This window comes from Siphateles boraxobius, unplaced genomic scaffold (assembly GCF_051911475.1).
Source record: "Siphateles boraxobius isolate OS27281-9 unplaced genomic scaffold, OSU_SipBor_1 22, whole genome shotgun sequence".
NCBI lineage: Eukaryota > Metazoa > Chordata > Actinopteri > Cypriniformes > Leuciscidae > Siphateles > Siphateles boraxobius.
The window spans coordinates 24,296,110-24,312,909 of NW_027508833.1; the positions used below are offsets into that span (position 1 = coordinate 24,296,110).

General features: G+C 40.6%; 1 protein-coding gene across 2 annotated transcripts in view; it reads left to right on the top strand.

Moving 5' to 3' along the window:
* The window catches only part of ccdc85ca (coiled-coil domain containing 85C, a), a 55,609-nt gene extending 39,367 nt beyond the window's left edge, over positions 1-16,242 (top strand). Inside the window, exons 4-6 of one of the 2 annotated variants that reach the window (XM_077239222.1) lie at positions 1,506-1,601; positions 3,844-3,942; positions 12,714-16,242. In XM_077239222.1, the coding sequence (XP_077095337.1) occupies positions 1,506-1,601; positions 3,844-3,942; positions 12,714-12,803 (285 nt within the window). In that variant the 3' untranslated portion in view covers positions 12,804-16,242. The remainder of the gene's footprint in view (positions 1-1,505; positions 1,602-3,843; positions 3,943-12,713) is intronic. The other variant, XM_077239223.1, reaches the window with a different exon arrangement.
* Positions 16,243-16,800: the final 558 nt, after the last annotated feature.

Consider the following 16,800-nt stretch of genomic DNA (forward strand, 5'->3'; position numbering starts at 1 on the left):
CTCTATGGGGTTCAGGTCAGGAGAGTTGGCAGGCCAATTGAGCACAGTAATACCATGGTCAGTAAACCATTTACCAGTGGTTTTGCCACTGTGAGCAGGTGCCAGGTCGTGCTGAAAAATGAAATCTTCATCTCCATAAAGCTTTTCAGCAGATGGAAGCATGAAGTGCTCCAAAATCTCCTGATAGCTAGCTGCATTGACCCTGCCCTTGATAAAACACAGTGGACCAACACCAGCAGCTGACATGGCACATGTTTTTTGCCACACTTTTTCCTTCCCACAGACTTCCCACTGAGGTGCCTTGATACAGCACTCTGGGAACAGCCTATTTGTTCAGAAATTTCTTTCTGTGTCTTACCCTCTTGCTTGAGGGTGTCAATGATGGTCTTCTGGACAGCAGTCAGGTCGGCAGTCTTACCCATGATTGCGGTTTTGAGTAATGAAACAGGCTGGGAGTTTTTAAAAGCCTCAAGAATCTTTTGCAGGTGTTTAGAGTTAATTAGTTAATTCAGATGATTAGGTTAATAGCTCGTTTAGAGACCCTTTTCATGATATGCTAATTTTTTGAGATAGGATTTTTGGGTTTTCATGAGCTGTATGCCAAAATCATCAGTATTAAAACAATAAAAGACCTGAAATATTTCAGTTGGTGTGCAATGAATCTAAAATATATGAAAGTTTAATTTTTATCATTACATTATGGAAAATAATGAACTTTATCACAATATGCAAATTTTTTGAGAAGGACCTGTATATATATATATATATATATATATATATATATATATACACACACACACACACACACACACACACACACACACACACATATATATATATATATATATATATATATATATATATATATATGGTTTGGATCAATTGTAAATTAAATTGGTAATATTTAATATCATAATAGCATCTTTTGCTATTAAAAAATCCATAACGTCGACCACTGCTTGGCTTGTACTGGCAAACGAATCCATGCAGAATCAATTGTGGGACTCCTGGGCTTCTCTAATCAGGCTACGGGGCGATGCATGACAGCGAGCATTGGGTTGGGATGTTCTCGGGTCAGTCCAGGGTAAAGTACCCACGGCTCCAGCCCTCAATAAACCTGCTGGCAACTGCAAGTGAACATCACAGTCCTGTTCTCTCAGGCCAAAAGCGAGTTGCAGTTTCCATCCAGGGGTCCTCTCCTGACCCCACTGCTGAAATGCCAGCTCAATTGTTGTTGATTTAATGCTAGAATGGGATTTAAAGGGCTGTGTCTATACTGGGGCTCACAAGACCCTGTGCACTGAAAGAGCTCTTTGTTGATGGGTACCCATGAAGGGGGTACAAGCAGAGATGATTTATAATGAGATGGCTTAACCCATTTCGAGCCTGAGTTGACTCAGAGAAACAGCTAATGGCTTTTCCAGTGCTCGGATCTCTTCTGGTAATCTGAGAGAGCAGAATGAGTGGTCCTTGATCATGACAAATGTGTGTCCATCTGTCCACAGGGGTCTACGCGGATGCCTGGAGGTGATCTTCCGCCCCCTGTCACAGGATACCTGCCGGCAGCACAGAAACCAGAGGCTGTTGTACATGCCATGAAAGTAAGATTATGATGCTGATTTTGCCAAAACAAGCCATCCTTCTTATGTTTGAATTCTAGATAAGCTAAAAATATTATGCTAAATTGTATTATGCTTAAATATTACTGTTAATTTCATGGCCTAGCAGTGATCATGCATTCTACTTAGTTCAAGGCTGGTTTGCATCATCATTTCCCAGTTGTATTTCCACATCATTTTTTAATCATTTCTCGTCAACTCTTTGTCATCCCCATAAAAAGTTCATAAATCATTGAAAAGTTAAAGATCAAGCCTGATTTCACAGGAATTAGATTGAGTTTCATGGTAGAAACGCCTGATTGGTTTCTTGCTTGATTCCCCTTGAATAGGTTTTAGGACACATCATTAATTTTATGAGCTGAACTATTATTATACTAATACTGTCACCTAGAGGATTTTCTGTGAACTGTTGGATCTCTGTTATTTGAAAGAAAACAACACATTGGTCAAGGGAGGCAGAGAGAGCTAAACAGAATATAAATACAACAATAAAAAGCCCATAAAACAAAAATAAAATACAACGAAAATTTTAATAGTTTATTTGAAATTTTCTGAGATTAAGTGGTGCTTGCCTGTGCAAAACGTGCTGACACAGTGCAAGGTCCATTGTAATTTTTGTATATACACTTATAGTATTTATTAATATTCTGAATTAGCTTTTATTTTAATATTTTCAGTGTTTATTTTAATTTGAGTAATTTTGTTATTGTCACGTTTCATTGCAGAGAGTGCACAACGAAAGTAGATAACAAGTCTTTATTAAATCCACACTGAAAAAATCGCAGGAGGAAACATTAATACAACCACGTTAAATAAAGACGATACTGGACAAGGGAACTGAAAAAAAGCTGAGTGCTTAAATAGTGTAGTTGCTTGAATTAACTACCAAAGAGACTAATAAAGATCAGGAACACAGGCAAAATAGTAACAGTGAAAACGAAACCAAAACAATGAAAACAAGCCCAGTGCTGGATGATTTAATGACTAGCATTTTAGTTTCGTTTTGATTTTGGCTTTCAACGATTATGAAAACATGATGCCGCATTCCGTTCCTTTCCTTTAAAGCAGCTGTCGCCCTTCCTACATAACATCCAAATCAGTCAAATCATGTAACATGACTGTCGTAATATACAGTCTTCGGCCAGATGTGCTCAATACAAAAAAAAAAAAAAGAGTTAAAATTGTATTGAGCTGCAAAAGAGATGCTGTTCGCTAGACGACTTTCTGTGCGCGCGATCCGAGACGGAGCGAAACATGGACCAAGGCTACTTTGGGCTTCGGGCGTGTGCTTAAAAAGACAAATAACAAAAGAAAACGAGAGAATCATTCACTGCTCTTAACTGAATAACTTGAGTAACTTTAATATGAATTAATGTAGGCCTATATTTAATTTATACGGTGAAAACTATACAGAGTTTTATTTTTACATTTGATTACTTTATTCAGGTTCTGTATAGGCTATATGCTAAATTGTTTATTTAAATTGTATCTTTTTTTGTATCTTGTATTTGTCCTGTTGTTTGTAATTTTTTTTTTGTTTCAACTCACTTTTGAAACTGCTCAGAAAGAACAGATTAAGGGGTTTTGGGTTTTTTATGAGCGTAATGACTGGGGTCCCCTTACAAAGTTTTGCTTAGGGCACCCTGAAGTCTAGGAAACATAGCATGCACGTTACAGTTATGTGCTTTTGTCATTTGTATTAGATTTTGTTTGTTTATAACTTTAATTTATATCAGTTTAAGTTTTAGTAATTCTAGTACTTTAGTACAACTTAAATTTTAATAATTTCGGTTAGTTACCAATGCGACATTTCTAATTTTCGTTTAAAGTTTTTTTTTCATCTAATATTTACATTTTAATTTAATTCAGCTTTATTTCAATTAACAAAAAAAATTGATAGTTTTACTTAATAAAAACACTGACTAGACTAAGCTGTTCTAGGTCGTTGCTAAGGTGTGCTGGGGAGTTACTACTATATGTGTTTTCTTAGCCCAGCCTCTAGTCTCTGTGATATTCTGACTCAGGTCCCCCTTTCATTCGTTTTATGACAAAAAAAAAGTTTTCACTTTTGATCTGAGGTATCATTCATTTTGTAGCATAAATGGTTCCGGAATCCTAAATACTTTGGGTTAGGGTTCATTCAAGTCAGTTAAGTATAGTAATAGTGAAGCTTGCTTTAGTGAACACCGCTAATCATTTAACCCTCTGTTGATTTGCTTTGTAGGTATTAGAAGTCCATGAGAACCTAGACAGGAAGATCCCAGAGGACTATGAGGAGGATCTCAGTGAGAAAGAGAAAGCCATTGTCAGAGAGATGTGTAATGTGAGTCTACCTAGTAGCATCTCCCATCTGCCTCCCCCTACCCTGAACCTCAGCTTAGATTCCTCTAGTCCATTGATAAATCCCTGTTCAACAGTAAGAGGCTGTAAGTTTGTACTCCCTCTCCCATGTGTTTGTTTTCCTGTCACTTTGTGTAATTACGCCAGCTTTGATTGAGGACACTGTTTGAATGTTTCACAACAGAGACCCACTTTCAGACCACTTTAATGAGCGGCCTTGGCGAAAGTCCTCGGAGTGTTTACTGCACAGTTGTCCGTGCAATTAAAATAACTTGATCGCTGAAACAATGCAGGTTTATCAGCTCCCTGAAGGGCCCCTGGAATCTGGGACCTGTGATTTGTTTCTGCCCCGAGAACCGCACCCAGTCAATAGCAAAATCTCAGATAGCACAAGGGCTTCTTTCTTTTCTGATTATAATTAGTCCCCAGTGCCACTCAACCCCCTTTTAGAAGATCTCTCTGTATGTTGAGACATTGCATAACTAGTTTTTTTTTTTTCACTTTTCAGGTTCCTGGTTTGAGTATACAGTATGTATATATATATTAGGGGTGGAACGGTACATGTATTCGTATTGAACCGAATCGGTACGGGCGTCACGGTTCGATGCACGAATTTACACGTAGAATACACGGTATAAAAATAAATAAAACTCTAAATAGCGATAAAATTCGATCAATTCGCATTTGGTCTGAATGCAGTATAATGAACAGACTGTGTTGGAAAGGCGGGGCTTAGTGCACCTGTCAATCATCGCCCTGACGCAGCCGAATGAAGCGCGAGTGAGAGAGACTTGCACAGGACCGGGAGAATTAACCCTTATTTTGTGTGCTATAGTGTGCGTCTCTTACTGATTAACCACACACATACCTCACACAGACCAACGCATTCTCAGTGTACCATAAACCCCTTTGATTGAATCAGACTGTCCTGATCCATTCCTGTGTTTTGATCGACACACCAAGAGGAAGGCTAGAGACATTAGAACCACCTTAGAACACAATCCTAGAGTAACTACTTAACAAATTGGTCCTTCGAGCCGGATATCGGCCATTGCTCTTGGATAAAGTGGGATCTATCAGCTCTGATATGGAACCAGAAGGGTTATATGCAGATGGTGGCAGACCTCAACGCCATGTTCGCACTCCTGCCTATCTCGAGGACTACGATCTCACAGCTGCACGACGTAGACCGATCAGACAGCCAATGATGTCTTATGCTGCAGAGGAGCCACAGAGAGGAAATCCATCAGATGCTGCCAGGATTTCTCCCTCCCCCTCTGACAGAGCCTCTAGTCCCGTGAGTCAGTATTCCTGGAACGTGGTGGAAGAATGGTCGCCGGCTGCTTATAACAGAGAGCATTCCTATGAAAGACATCAGGTGAGAGCTCCCATGCCTTTTACTCAACCTCAGTTTTCACCATATCATCGGCCTTGGGAAGAGACTGAGGTTCAATTATCTTCACAAACTGTCTGTGACTCAGCACGCAGGCCTTCGCAACCCATGTTGCGCTCTGAGTCTCTTTCAACACCACTTCCCCACTCATCTACCAACCGGCAGTCAATGCGGTTGGCCAGTACAGTTGCTGCACCGGTGAACTCAGATTCGTCTGCCCTTAAAGGGGATTACAGCTCATTCTCAACCCCGAAGCAGACTGTGGACTACAGAGATGGTTTTTTTCTGTCTAATCACCCAGAGAGGAATGCTGAGGAGCCATTAAGGGAACATGTGATGGTAGATTTCTTGGGTAAGATGCTTAGTGAGCTTCAAGTAATGAGAGATCATATACAAACTGGATTGCCTGCCAAACAAGAAGTCACACAGTCAGTTAAGCCCCCTAATTATTATGACTTCCCTCCTGCCAGCTATCCAGATGAAGCTGTCCAACCTACTTCTCGCAGATTACCTCCACCACTCAATGAGTACGATACTTACGCCCATGGTCCAAGTTGGTATCCAGAACAGAGGTTTGAGCCTGTTAGGGCTGCTTACCTGCCTCAACCTCATGAAAGGTATAAGCCAAGGAGACCTAGGTGTGTGACACCTACGCCCAGAGCTTCCACTTTGCATCCAGATGAGAGAGAGAAGACCTATCGTGGGCCTACACCGACCATTCCAGACTTCATCACGGGAGATCCTAGTGAGTTCACCAGACTAAAGCTTGCTCTGGAAAACCTTTTACCTCATGATGCGACTGAGCTCTTCCGCTATCAGATATTGATGGATCATTTGAGATTAGATGAAGCCCGCCTGGTGGCTGACTCCTATCTCAACTCACATTTCCCGTATAGCGATACTATGGCAGCTCTGACTGAGAGATTCGGACAACCTTACAAGTTAGCCCTCAGAAGGATAGCTAAGGTGATGGATGCTCCTGATATGCGACGAGGTGATACAGCAGCCTTTGACAAGTTCGCCCTGCAAATCAGATCCCTTGTCGGTATGCTGGAGACTTTGGGCCATGAAGGTCAGTCGGAATTAAGATGTGGTTCGCATGTGGAGAGGCTGCTAAGCAAACTACCTCCTGAAATGAGGTCAGAGTTCAGAAGACACATGTTCCGTCGTCCGGGTGCAGTGTACAACCTCCTAGACTTCTCTGAATGGTTACAGTATGAAGCGTGGTGTCAGAGCAGTGAGAGTCAAACTTCGGACCGTCGGCGGAGGGTAGAGCAGAAGACGGACCGGGGGAGAGCGACAAACCCTGCTGGACGTTCAGCTACTGTACTTCATGGATCGGATGAGAGCCCTGCCAAATTACCTATCGGACCAGCTCTGATTCCATTAGCCAGTTCAGGGATCACCAAAGCACAGCCCAAAGCTTTCTGTCCGTATTGTGACAAAAATGACCATTACCTCAGTCAGTGTGATACCTTCAAGTCCTTCAACAAACAGCAGATCACAGATTGGATCCAGGCGAATCACCGTTGTTGGCGCTGTGGACGTGCACACCCAGCGGCTAAGTGTACCCTCAAAAAGCCATGTAGTATCTGTAAAGGCAGACACCTGCAAATTCTTCATGAAGTGAACTCCAAACCAGTGACTGAAGGATCTTGTCTGGTTAATTCAGCGACTGAAACCCTGTATCTGGATAAACCTCCAGGATGTAGGAAAGTTCTCCTCAAGGTTGTCAGAGTTCTGCTCCGTCACAAAGATAGGACCCTGGATACTTATGCCGTCCTGGATGATGGTTCGGAGAGGACGATTCTTCTATCCCCTGCAGCCATCAAACTCGGAATTCATGGTCCCATGGAGAGCTTAGCTCTGCGTACTATCCGCCAGGATGTTCAGACTGTAAATGGTGCCGTAGTCTCTTTCCAGATTTCTCCAGTAACTCAGCCACAGAAAATATTTAGAATCTCAGCTGCCTTCACTGCCGAGTGCCTTGGTCTAGCGGACCATTCTTACCCTCCGAGTGTCCTGGAGAAGTATCAGCACCTGAAGAACCTTCCACTGCAGTCTTTCAATGGGGTAAGCCCACTATTACTGATTGGAGCTGATAATACGCACCTCATTACTCCCATATCACCTGTTCGTCTGGGCCCCTCTGGGGGACCTGCAGCTGTTCAGACCAGGCTCGGATGGACCTTGCAGGGACCAGCAAGATTCTTGGAGGATCAGCTGTCACCACAACAGTGCTTCTTCGTATCCCTCACCCCTGCTGAACTAGAGCTGAAAAAGGATGTGGAAAGGCTGTGGCAGATTGATGTCTTACCCTACCGCTGTGAGAAGCAGGTCACCCGATCCAAAGAGGACCAAGAGGCTATCAGTCTCTTGGAGACTAAGACAACTCGGGTTGAAGTTAACGGCATCCTCCGCTATGCAACGCCTTTATTGCGCAGGAAGGACTTCCCCTTCTTCTGTGCTCCTAAGGAAGCAGTAATGCCTAGTCTCAGAGGCATGGAGCGTCGGCTTGTTCGGTCACCAGAGAAAGCGGAGATTTATAAGTCTGAGATAAATAAGCTGGAGTTGACTGGTGCTGCCATCAAACTGCAGAATGAGGGAGAGGAGGCCACAGGAGAGAAGTGGTATATCCCACACCATATGGTCACTCACAATGATAAGAACCGCTTAGTGTTTAACTGTTCTTTCGAGTATAAGGGGCTAAATCTTAATAACTCCTTACTACCGGGTCCAGTCTTGAGCCCTTCTCTTCTGGGTGTCCTCCTGCGGTTTAGGGAGCATAGTGTGGCCATAAGTGGGGATATACGTGGGATGTTTCATCAGGTCCTGCTACTGCCTGAGGATAGACCACTCCTGCGGTTTTTATGGCGTGACCTGTGTCGGGATGACCCTCCAGATACTTATGAGTGGCAAGTACTTCCCTTTGGGACTACGTGCAGCCCCTGCTGTGCGTCCTTCGCTCTTCAGCGACACGTGGCGCTACACAGTACACCTGATGAGGATGTAAGATTCTCTGTAGACAGATGCTTCTACGTGGACAATTGTCTCCAAAGTTTGAGTTCTGTTCAAGAAGCACGACTGTTGGTGGATAAGTTACGTACCCTCTTATCTTCTGGTGGTTTTGACATCCGGCAGTGGGCCAGTAATGCAGCAGAAGTTGTCAGTCATCTACCTCCCGAGGCCAGGTCCCCTAAGCTGGAGTTGTGGCTTTCTCAAGACAAAGCCGACTCACGAGAGTCAACGTTGGGCCTGAAATGGCACTGCGAGCTGGACCATCTTGGGTTCAAACACCGACCTGTCACATACAATGCCTTGACAATGCGGAGTATCTATAGGGTGCTGGCAAGTCAGTACGACCCCCTTGGCATCATCCTTCCCTATACTACCAGAGCCAAGGTGATCGTGCAGCAGCTTTGGCTAAACCACCGGGACTGGGATGATCCACAACTCCCAGGTGAGCTCAGGCAAGCATGGACAGACTGGGAAGAGGAGCTTAAATTCCTATCGCAGGTGACAATTCCAAGGTGCTATAACCCCTCCTATATGGATCAATCAGATGTACGCCGGGAGATTCATGTTTTCAGTGATGCCTCTGAGAAGGCATATGGGGCTGTTGCTTATCTGCGTTCGGAAGGTCGCCAGGGGGAACTTCACCTTGCCTTTCTTCTAGCCCGGTCTAAAGTGGCCCCACGAAAGCGACAGTCAATACCGAGGCTCGAGCTCTGCGCCGCCTTGGTAGGTGCACAGTTGGCGAAGTTGCTCACAACTGAGCTCACTCTGAAATGGGACAAGGTCACCTATTGGACTGACTCTACTATTGTCCTCCACTGGCTCCTTTCTGAGTCCTGTAGGTACAAAGTCTTCGTGGGCACCCGGGTAGCAGAGATTCAGGAGTTGACCGACCGGACAGAATGGCGATACATAAATTCTGAAGGAAACCCTGCTGATGACCTGACTCGGGGCAAGAGACTGCAAGACTTTATCGGCCCCAACAGATGGCTTCAAGGTCCGAAGTTCCTACTGCAACCACAGGAGGAGTGGCCCTCTCAGCCCACCTCATGCTTTCCGAACTCTGAAGATGCAGCTGAACTTAAAGGAGGAATCTTCTGTGGGATCACTAACACTGTGCCGTTGACTAATGAAAGGAGATACAACCACTGGAAAGATTTGGTGGACGCAGTTGCACAGGAGCTGCATGGGGCGGCTGCCCAGGATAAATCTCCTCCAGCAGGTACCTACAGAGAGGCAGAGACTGTTGCCCTGAGAAAGATACAGCTAGATAGTTTCCCTGAGGATTTCCAGCTGCTAAAATCCAACAAGTCAGTTCGCTCCAATAGTCGGTTACTATGTCTCTCTCCTGTATTTGACTCTGAAAACCAACTCATCAGAGTCGGAGGACGACTGAGGAGAGTGGAAGCCCTTGACCCAGCTACCGCGCACCCTATTGTACTTGACTCTCATCATCCTAACACTCAGCTACTGATCAAGGACTATGACACTCGACTTCACCATCCAGGACCTGAGCGGGTGTTTGCTGAGCTCCGCAGGAGAGTGTGGATTCTGAGAGGTAGGGAGGCAATCAGGAAGCACCAAAGGGCATGTCTCGACTGTTGCAAGTGGAGGTCAAAGCCAGCAACACAGCAGATGGCTGATCTCCCTCCTCCAAGGCTCAGATTGTTTAAGCCGGCATTTTACTCCGCAGGAATGGACTGTTTTGGGCCACTGGTGGTGACATTGGGACGCCGGGTAGAGAAGAGATGGGGCCTCCTATTCAAGTGTCTCACCACCCGTGCGGTGCACATAGAAGTGCTGGCCTCAATGAACAGTGATGCCTTTCTGATGGCACTGAGAAGGTTCATTGGTCGACGTGGCCAGCCTGCCGAACTGTACTCCGACCAGGGCACCAACTTCCGAGGTGGAGAGACAGAACTCCGGGAATCTTTCAACCAACTCAGTCCAGACTTACAACAGCTGTTAGCCAAACAAAGGATCAGTTTCCACTTCAATCCTCCGGCCTCTCCGCACTTTGGAGGTGTGTGGGAGAGGGAGATCCGGTCTGTAAAGGCTGCCCTTCGTGCAACCCTAGGTTCAGAAACGGTGTCCGAAGAAGTGCTTCAGACAGTTTTGATTGAGATTGAAGCTATCCTAAATTCTAAGCCTTTAGGATATGTTTCGGCAGATCTGGCTGATCTGGACCCAGTCACTCCAAATTGCCTGCTGATGGGGCGGCCAGACGGTTCCTTACCCCAGGTGGTGTATCCGGAGTCTGAACTCCTCACAAAGCGGAGATGGAGACACTCCCAAGTATTAGCTGACAGATTCTGGTCTGCATTTATAAGGCACTATCTACCGGCAATGCAGACGAGAGGAAAGTGGCAAAGACCATCACCTAACATCGAGCCTGGCACTGTAGCCATGTTGGTTGACCCCCAACTACCTCGGTCCCTATGGCGTATTGGAAGAATTCTGAAAGTCTACCCAGGAGCCGATGGCCGTGTCAGAACAGCGGAGATACAGATAAAAGACAGAACGTATACTCGGCCTATAGCTCGTCTAATAGTTCTTCCTGAAATCCCTGAAGAGGATGACCATCCTGGGAGTGAAGACAACCAACAGTAACCCTGAACTCATTTCCAACGGAGCAAATTTCTTAATAAATTTGGGGGCGGCAGTGTTGGAAAGGCGGGGCTTAGTGCACCTGTCAATCATCGCCCTGACGCAGCCGAATGAAGCGCGAGTGAGAGAGACTTGCACAGGACCGGGAGAATTAACCCTTATTTTGTGTGCTATAGTGTGCGTCTCTTACTGATTAACCACACACATACCTCACACAGACCAACGCATTCTCAGTGTACCATAAACCCCTTTGATTGAATCAGACTGTCCTGATCCATTCCTGTGTTTTGATCGACACACCAAGAGGAAGGCTAGAGACATTAGAACCACCTTAGAACACAATCCTAGAGTAACTACTTAACAGACTGCGATGTCAATATTGCAATGCTGAAGTGTGTGTGTACGCGCACGCGCGAGAGAGAGAGGCGCGGGCGCGATCGAACTGTGTGTGTGTGTGTGAGAGAGAGAGGGGGAGGGGGGTGTCACGATTGAACTGTGGAAACAAAAACATACTCTGTAAACATATAATTCAAACTGCAAAGTGTTATATTTGTGTACACTCGCAATAAAACATAACATTGTGCTTTTGTCACACTCTCTTGTCAAACTGTAACCTACAACTATCACCCAACCAAAATCGCTCACACACACACACACACACACACACACACACACACACACACACACACACACACACACACACACACACACACACACACACACACACACACACACACACACACACACACACACACACACACACACACACACAGTTTTACTTTTAAGTTACACATTCTACATTGATTAAAAAAAGAAAATCAAATGTGGTTTTAATGGTAGTCTACTATTATTTTATATGGAAATCAATTATTTATAATTCAGATGAGAATAAAGTTAGGGTTAATTAAAATTAAGAAAAACAAATATATTGATCTGAAATATGGCAAATTAATTTTAAATTCGTTCAAACATGCCAAATATATCGCAAGGTCTTTGTCTTTTTATTAATTTAATTAATAAACTAATTAAATTATATAAAACTATTGTCAGTGCACTACAAATAAACTGTTTATATGCCTTTATTAATAAAACTTATTTAAAAAATACAAGGCTTAAGACATTTATAAAAATGCCTTCTGCATTTTTGTTTTGCTTTTCACTCCATTGTACCGAAGTCGTACCGAACCGTGATGTCAGAACCGAGGTATGAACCGAACCGTGACTTCTGTGTACCGTCCCAACCCTAATATATATATATATATATATATATATATATATATATATATATAACTACTTTTTGAGAAGTTTGTAAAATTCTCAAAACAATTCTCTTTTTTGGGGTTTGTCTTCAACAAGAGTTGGTTTATTAGGTATCATTACTAAAATGGTCAGTAGAATTTAGAACAAATATATATGTATATATAAAAAAATAGATAAATAAATACTAAATGCATACAAAAAATCTAGATACATTTATTTAGATTTTTGTTTTGTTTTGTTATTTAGCTGCTAGCTAATGAGTTTTGTTAGGAAGATCTATCCCCAGAACCCGAACAATCATATCATAATTACCATCACACACAATATAAAAAATCTGCACATTATAATATGACCAGATGTCTATTCCAGGACATACTGTACAGTAGCCCAGGATAAATATTTTGAAGACACTTTTCATTTCACAAGATTTCAAGTAGTCAAAAGCTTGACCCAACTGTGTGTTTGCTTTGTGTGTTCAGGTGGTGTGGCGAAAGCTCGGTGATGCAGCAGGATCTAAACCCTCCATCCGCCAACATCTCTCTGGGAACCAGTTCAAAGGCCCTTTGTAGTTCCCATGTCAATGAACGGCGGGGCCTTGAACAAACAAGCAAATCTGTGAATATGACGAGGGGAGCAGACAGAACTGGGTAATTTCGGGAAACGACACAAAGAACTTGGCTTCTACTGCCAGCTTCTCTCATGGCATTCAGTTGAGACATTTCAAACCTATTACCTACAACGCAGGTGGTAGTTTAATATATAATGGACTCACAATTAGCACAAGCTAAATCACTGCTCTATTTATGTGCATACCTTCCAAGTATTCATACAAGGCAGCTTAATGGATTCATTTCTCATTCCAGATACGGAATGAAAGCACACAGATAAATGCCTCGTGGAGTTACTTATTATACAAGATTAAACCTTCACTCCTTAAAGCTTTTTTTTTGATTTTGGCATAAGACCACTTCATAATATTCTGTTATCCAAGGATTTTTTTTTCATTTTTTTTCTTTGTAGACTACTTCCATTCAAAAGTTTGGGGCTGTGATCTTTTCATGTTTTTATCTCTTCTGCTCACCAAGGCTGCATTTATTTGATCAAAAATACAGTAAAAACAGTAATATTGTCAAATAATAATACAATTTAAAATAAATGTTTGCTATCCTAATATATTTTAAAATTTAATTTATTTCTATGATGGCAAAGCTGAATTGTCAGCATCATTACTCCAGTTTCAGTGTCACATGATCCTCCAGAAATCATAATAATATGCATGTTATGTTGCCTAATATTTTTGTGGGAAACAATCATGCTTTTTTCTGAATTCTCTCAAAAGAAAAGCATTTCTTTGAAATAAAAATCTTGGTAACTTTTTACAATAAGGTCTCATTTGTTAACATTAATGTATAAACTAACATGAACTAACAATGAGCTATACATTTGTTATTATTAATCTTTAATGTTAGTTTAAAAATACAGTTGTTCGTTGTTTGTTCATGTTACTTAACTTTGTTATGTTAAGAAATACAACTTTTGATTTTAATAATGTATTAGTAAATGTTGAAATGAACATTAACTAAGATTAATAAATGCTGTAGAAATTCATTGTTCATTCTTAGTTCATGCTAACTTAAGTAGTTAACTAATGAAACCTTATTCAGAAGTGTTACTGAAATCTTTTGAAACATTATAAATGTCTTTACTGTCATTTGTGATCAATTTAATGCATCCTTGCTGAATAAAAATATTCATTTCTAAAATAAATAAATAAATAAAAACTTTATTGACCCCAAACTTTTGAATGGATATATATTATTTTGATTTAAGCCACTCACGTCACATCAGAATGTGACAGACTATTATCATTACAAATAAACTGTTACTTAGAAAGTTGCCAGCCACTGACAAATAACAAGTTTAATTTACTCCACAATGCCAGTTTTTACTCATTTACTGCTGACAGTTGTTTTGTTTTTTGTAACCTGTTCACATAGTGGAAAAATAAAATATGATAGTAAGCTTTTTATTATTTTTTTCCCAGGCATGTATACATGTAATACATTTTGCTCAGGTTCCCAGATATACATAAAATAACAATAAAATAATACTATATACTTAAATGGCAAAATTCTAGTCTGGAAATATTCAGAAGATATGTGCAGGCCAGCTCATGAGTATACGCATTTTTTTCCCCAAATAGTATAAATGCCAGCTCAACTTTCACAGTATATTATGTAAAGTACTTTAAATACCAAACTGACAATCGTGATCAATTGAAGCTGCTTTCTATGCCTTCATTTTTAACTTTGTGGTCTATCAAATGAAAGCAGATCAAAAATGTCAACATTCAATATCATTATTTTATAATGTATCCCAGTGTAGTGCTTTTAATTGCATATGAGACCTAATGGCTTAATGCTGTCATAATGGAAAGTACTGTTAAATCTGTATTAGGTCTACAGATTGAGTCCTGCATGAAAAGAACTGGAACCCAATTTCAGGTTCTAGATACTGAATAGGTGCAATATAGAAACTGTCTGGATGAATGTAAGTATGGAAGTGTTGTGTGTTTTCAGTTCACCCTGGAATAGCATAAATGATTCCAGTTTGCAGTGGGAAGTTTCATCATTACACTATTTCTAAAAGCATTTTTTAAAATGATGCAACTTTAGCACATGCAGTTTTAATGGCATAATCTGCGATTGGAGCATGTAGTACAGTACCTCAGCCAGTCAAATTTGTTTTACATTATTCCTTTTACCAAGCTTATTGCTTCTGCATATACTAAATTAAATCAGGCCATGTGCTGATGAGAACTGGATAAGGTTAGCATTATTAATAATGAGCTTCTTTTGCTGAATTTTGTGTAAAATGTCTATTTCTGCTTTATAGGCCTAGATCATGAGACCTTCAGGCAAAAATCTTTTTGTGTGCGTACTGTACATGATATAAAGCAAAGTCTGAATGAAAGTTAATGAGAACGCAGTCAATGAAGTGTATTTGAGTTTTGTGTGTTATAATTCAGAACCATTATCTGTGTATACAAGAACTGCCTCAAAAGATGCTTGCTGCATTCACACAAAAGCTCTTTTTTTCTGAAAACCAGTGACCCGATAAGCCATAGTTTTGTATTGTTTGTTTAAATCGAATCTATTTTGAGCATTGCCGAAAATCACTCAGCCAATCTAGTTATTTTTGTATTAAAGTTGTGTGGAATTTCATTGAAATTGTATATTTATGAGAGCAATTTTACAGTGCGATACTGAAAACACATTCTTATTGGATGGTTTTGTTCACAGTGGATGCAGCAGGTGGCTTTTGGTGGTGTGTTACTTTTTTTTTGTCTGGTGTTTATGAGAACAAAGTGCGCATGCAGCAAACATTTGAATAAGTAAAGAAAATAATTGCATATTTTTTATGAAAAAGACACGTGAATTTTGGGTCAGAAAAAAAGGTGTATGCTGTTAACAACAGTAAATATTGTCTCGGTTATGCTGTAAAGTGTTTCATGTGAACACAATGCCTAAATACTTGGTGTTGAAGTACACATATTCATTAAAACTATTTTTGAAATCCAATTAAAAGTGTCCTTTATAAGCAGATCTAGTCTACACAACTACTGACTTTTTTTGTATTTAAGTTTCAAGCACAAAAGAATCTGAAATGCTGAAATCTTCCCTTTTTTTCAAATGCACTGCTTATTTTGTGAATGAGGATTTGATGTTTGAATCTTTTGTTGAATTTAATGTTCTGTGTAGCTTATCTGTATGTGAAACACTCATGAAATTGTATTCTAGGACAATTCAGCGCATTTCAGAAAAAAATCTTGTTCAGAAATGTAAATAACTTCTATTACCGTAGAATACATGTAACTAGCATGCGTTTATATATTTTTAATAAGCTGAATGTAGCTGAGAACAGACCTGTATTTTAGCTAATAAAAAAAATTCTAAATGCATTGCAAATAACCCTCTTGTAGATTTGAAATAAAGAATCCTCTTTGTAGAATGTTTCTCCTTTTTTTGTATTGAATGAAATGAACAGCAGAATAAAAGCCAGAGTCTGCCATCTACTGGGGATTTACTGCAGTTGCATGGACTCTCCTAATGTTAACAGATTTTGTGACTGAATTTTTGTCTTTTCCAGACATTATGAGAGAAAGTGGTGCTTAAACTATTTAGTTAATCATTAATTATATATGAGCTTCCAGTCTGGTTAATAAAATTTGTGATATGTCTGAATGGAGTTTAACATTGAACCCTACATTTTGGTTGTTTTCTAAGAAATATAGCCTAAATTAAATTAGCATTCATGTATTTGGTGTAATTTAAACAAGGTTAGGGAATAATCAGTTGTCCTGCATGCCCACAATTGGTAAATAAACATTATATACAATTATAAATGTAATAAGTAAATAAAAGAGAATAAATTATATTATACATTATAAATTATAAAGTGGTAGAAAAATAAATTATACAAATTATTGATTTTATGATTTTACTTTACTATACATTTTAGTCTTTTTATATATATGATCTTAATTTTACAACAGAATGTATAAAA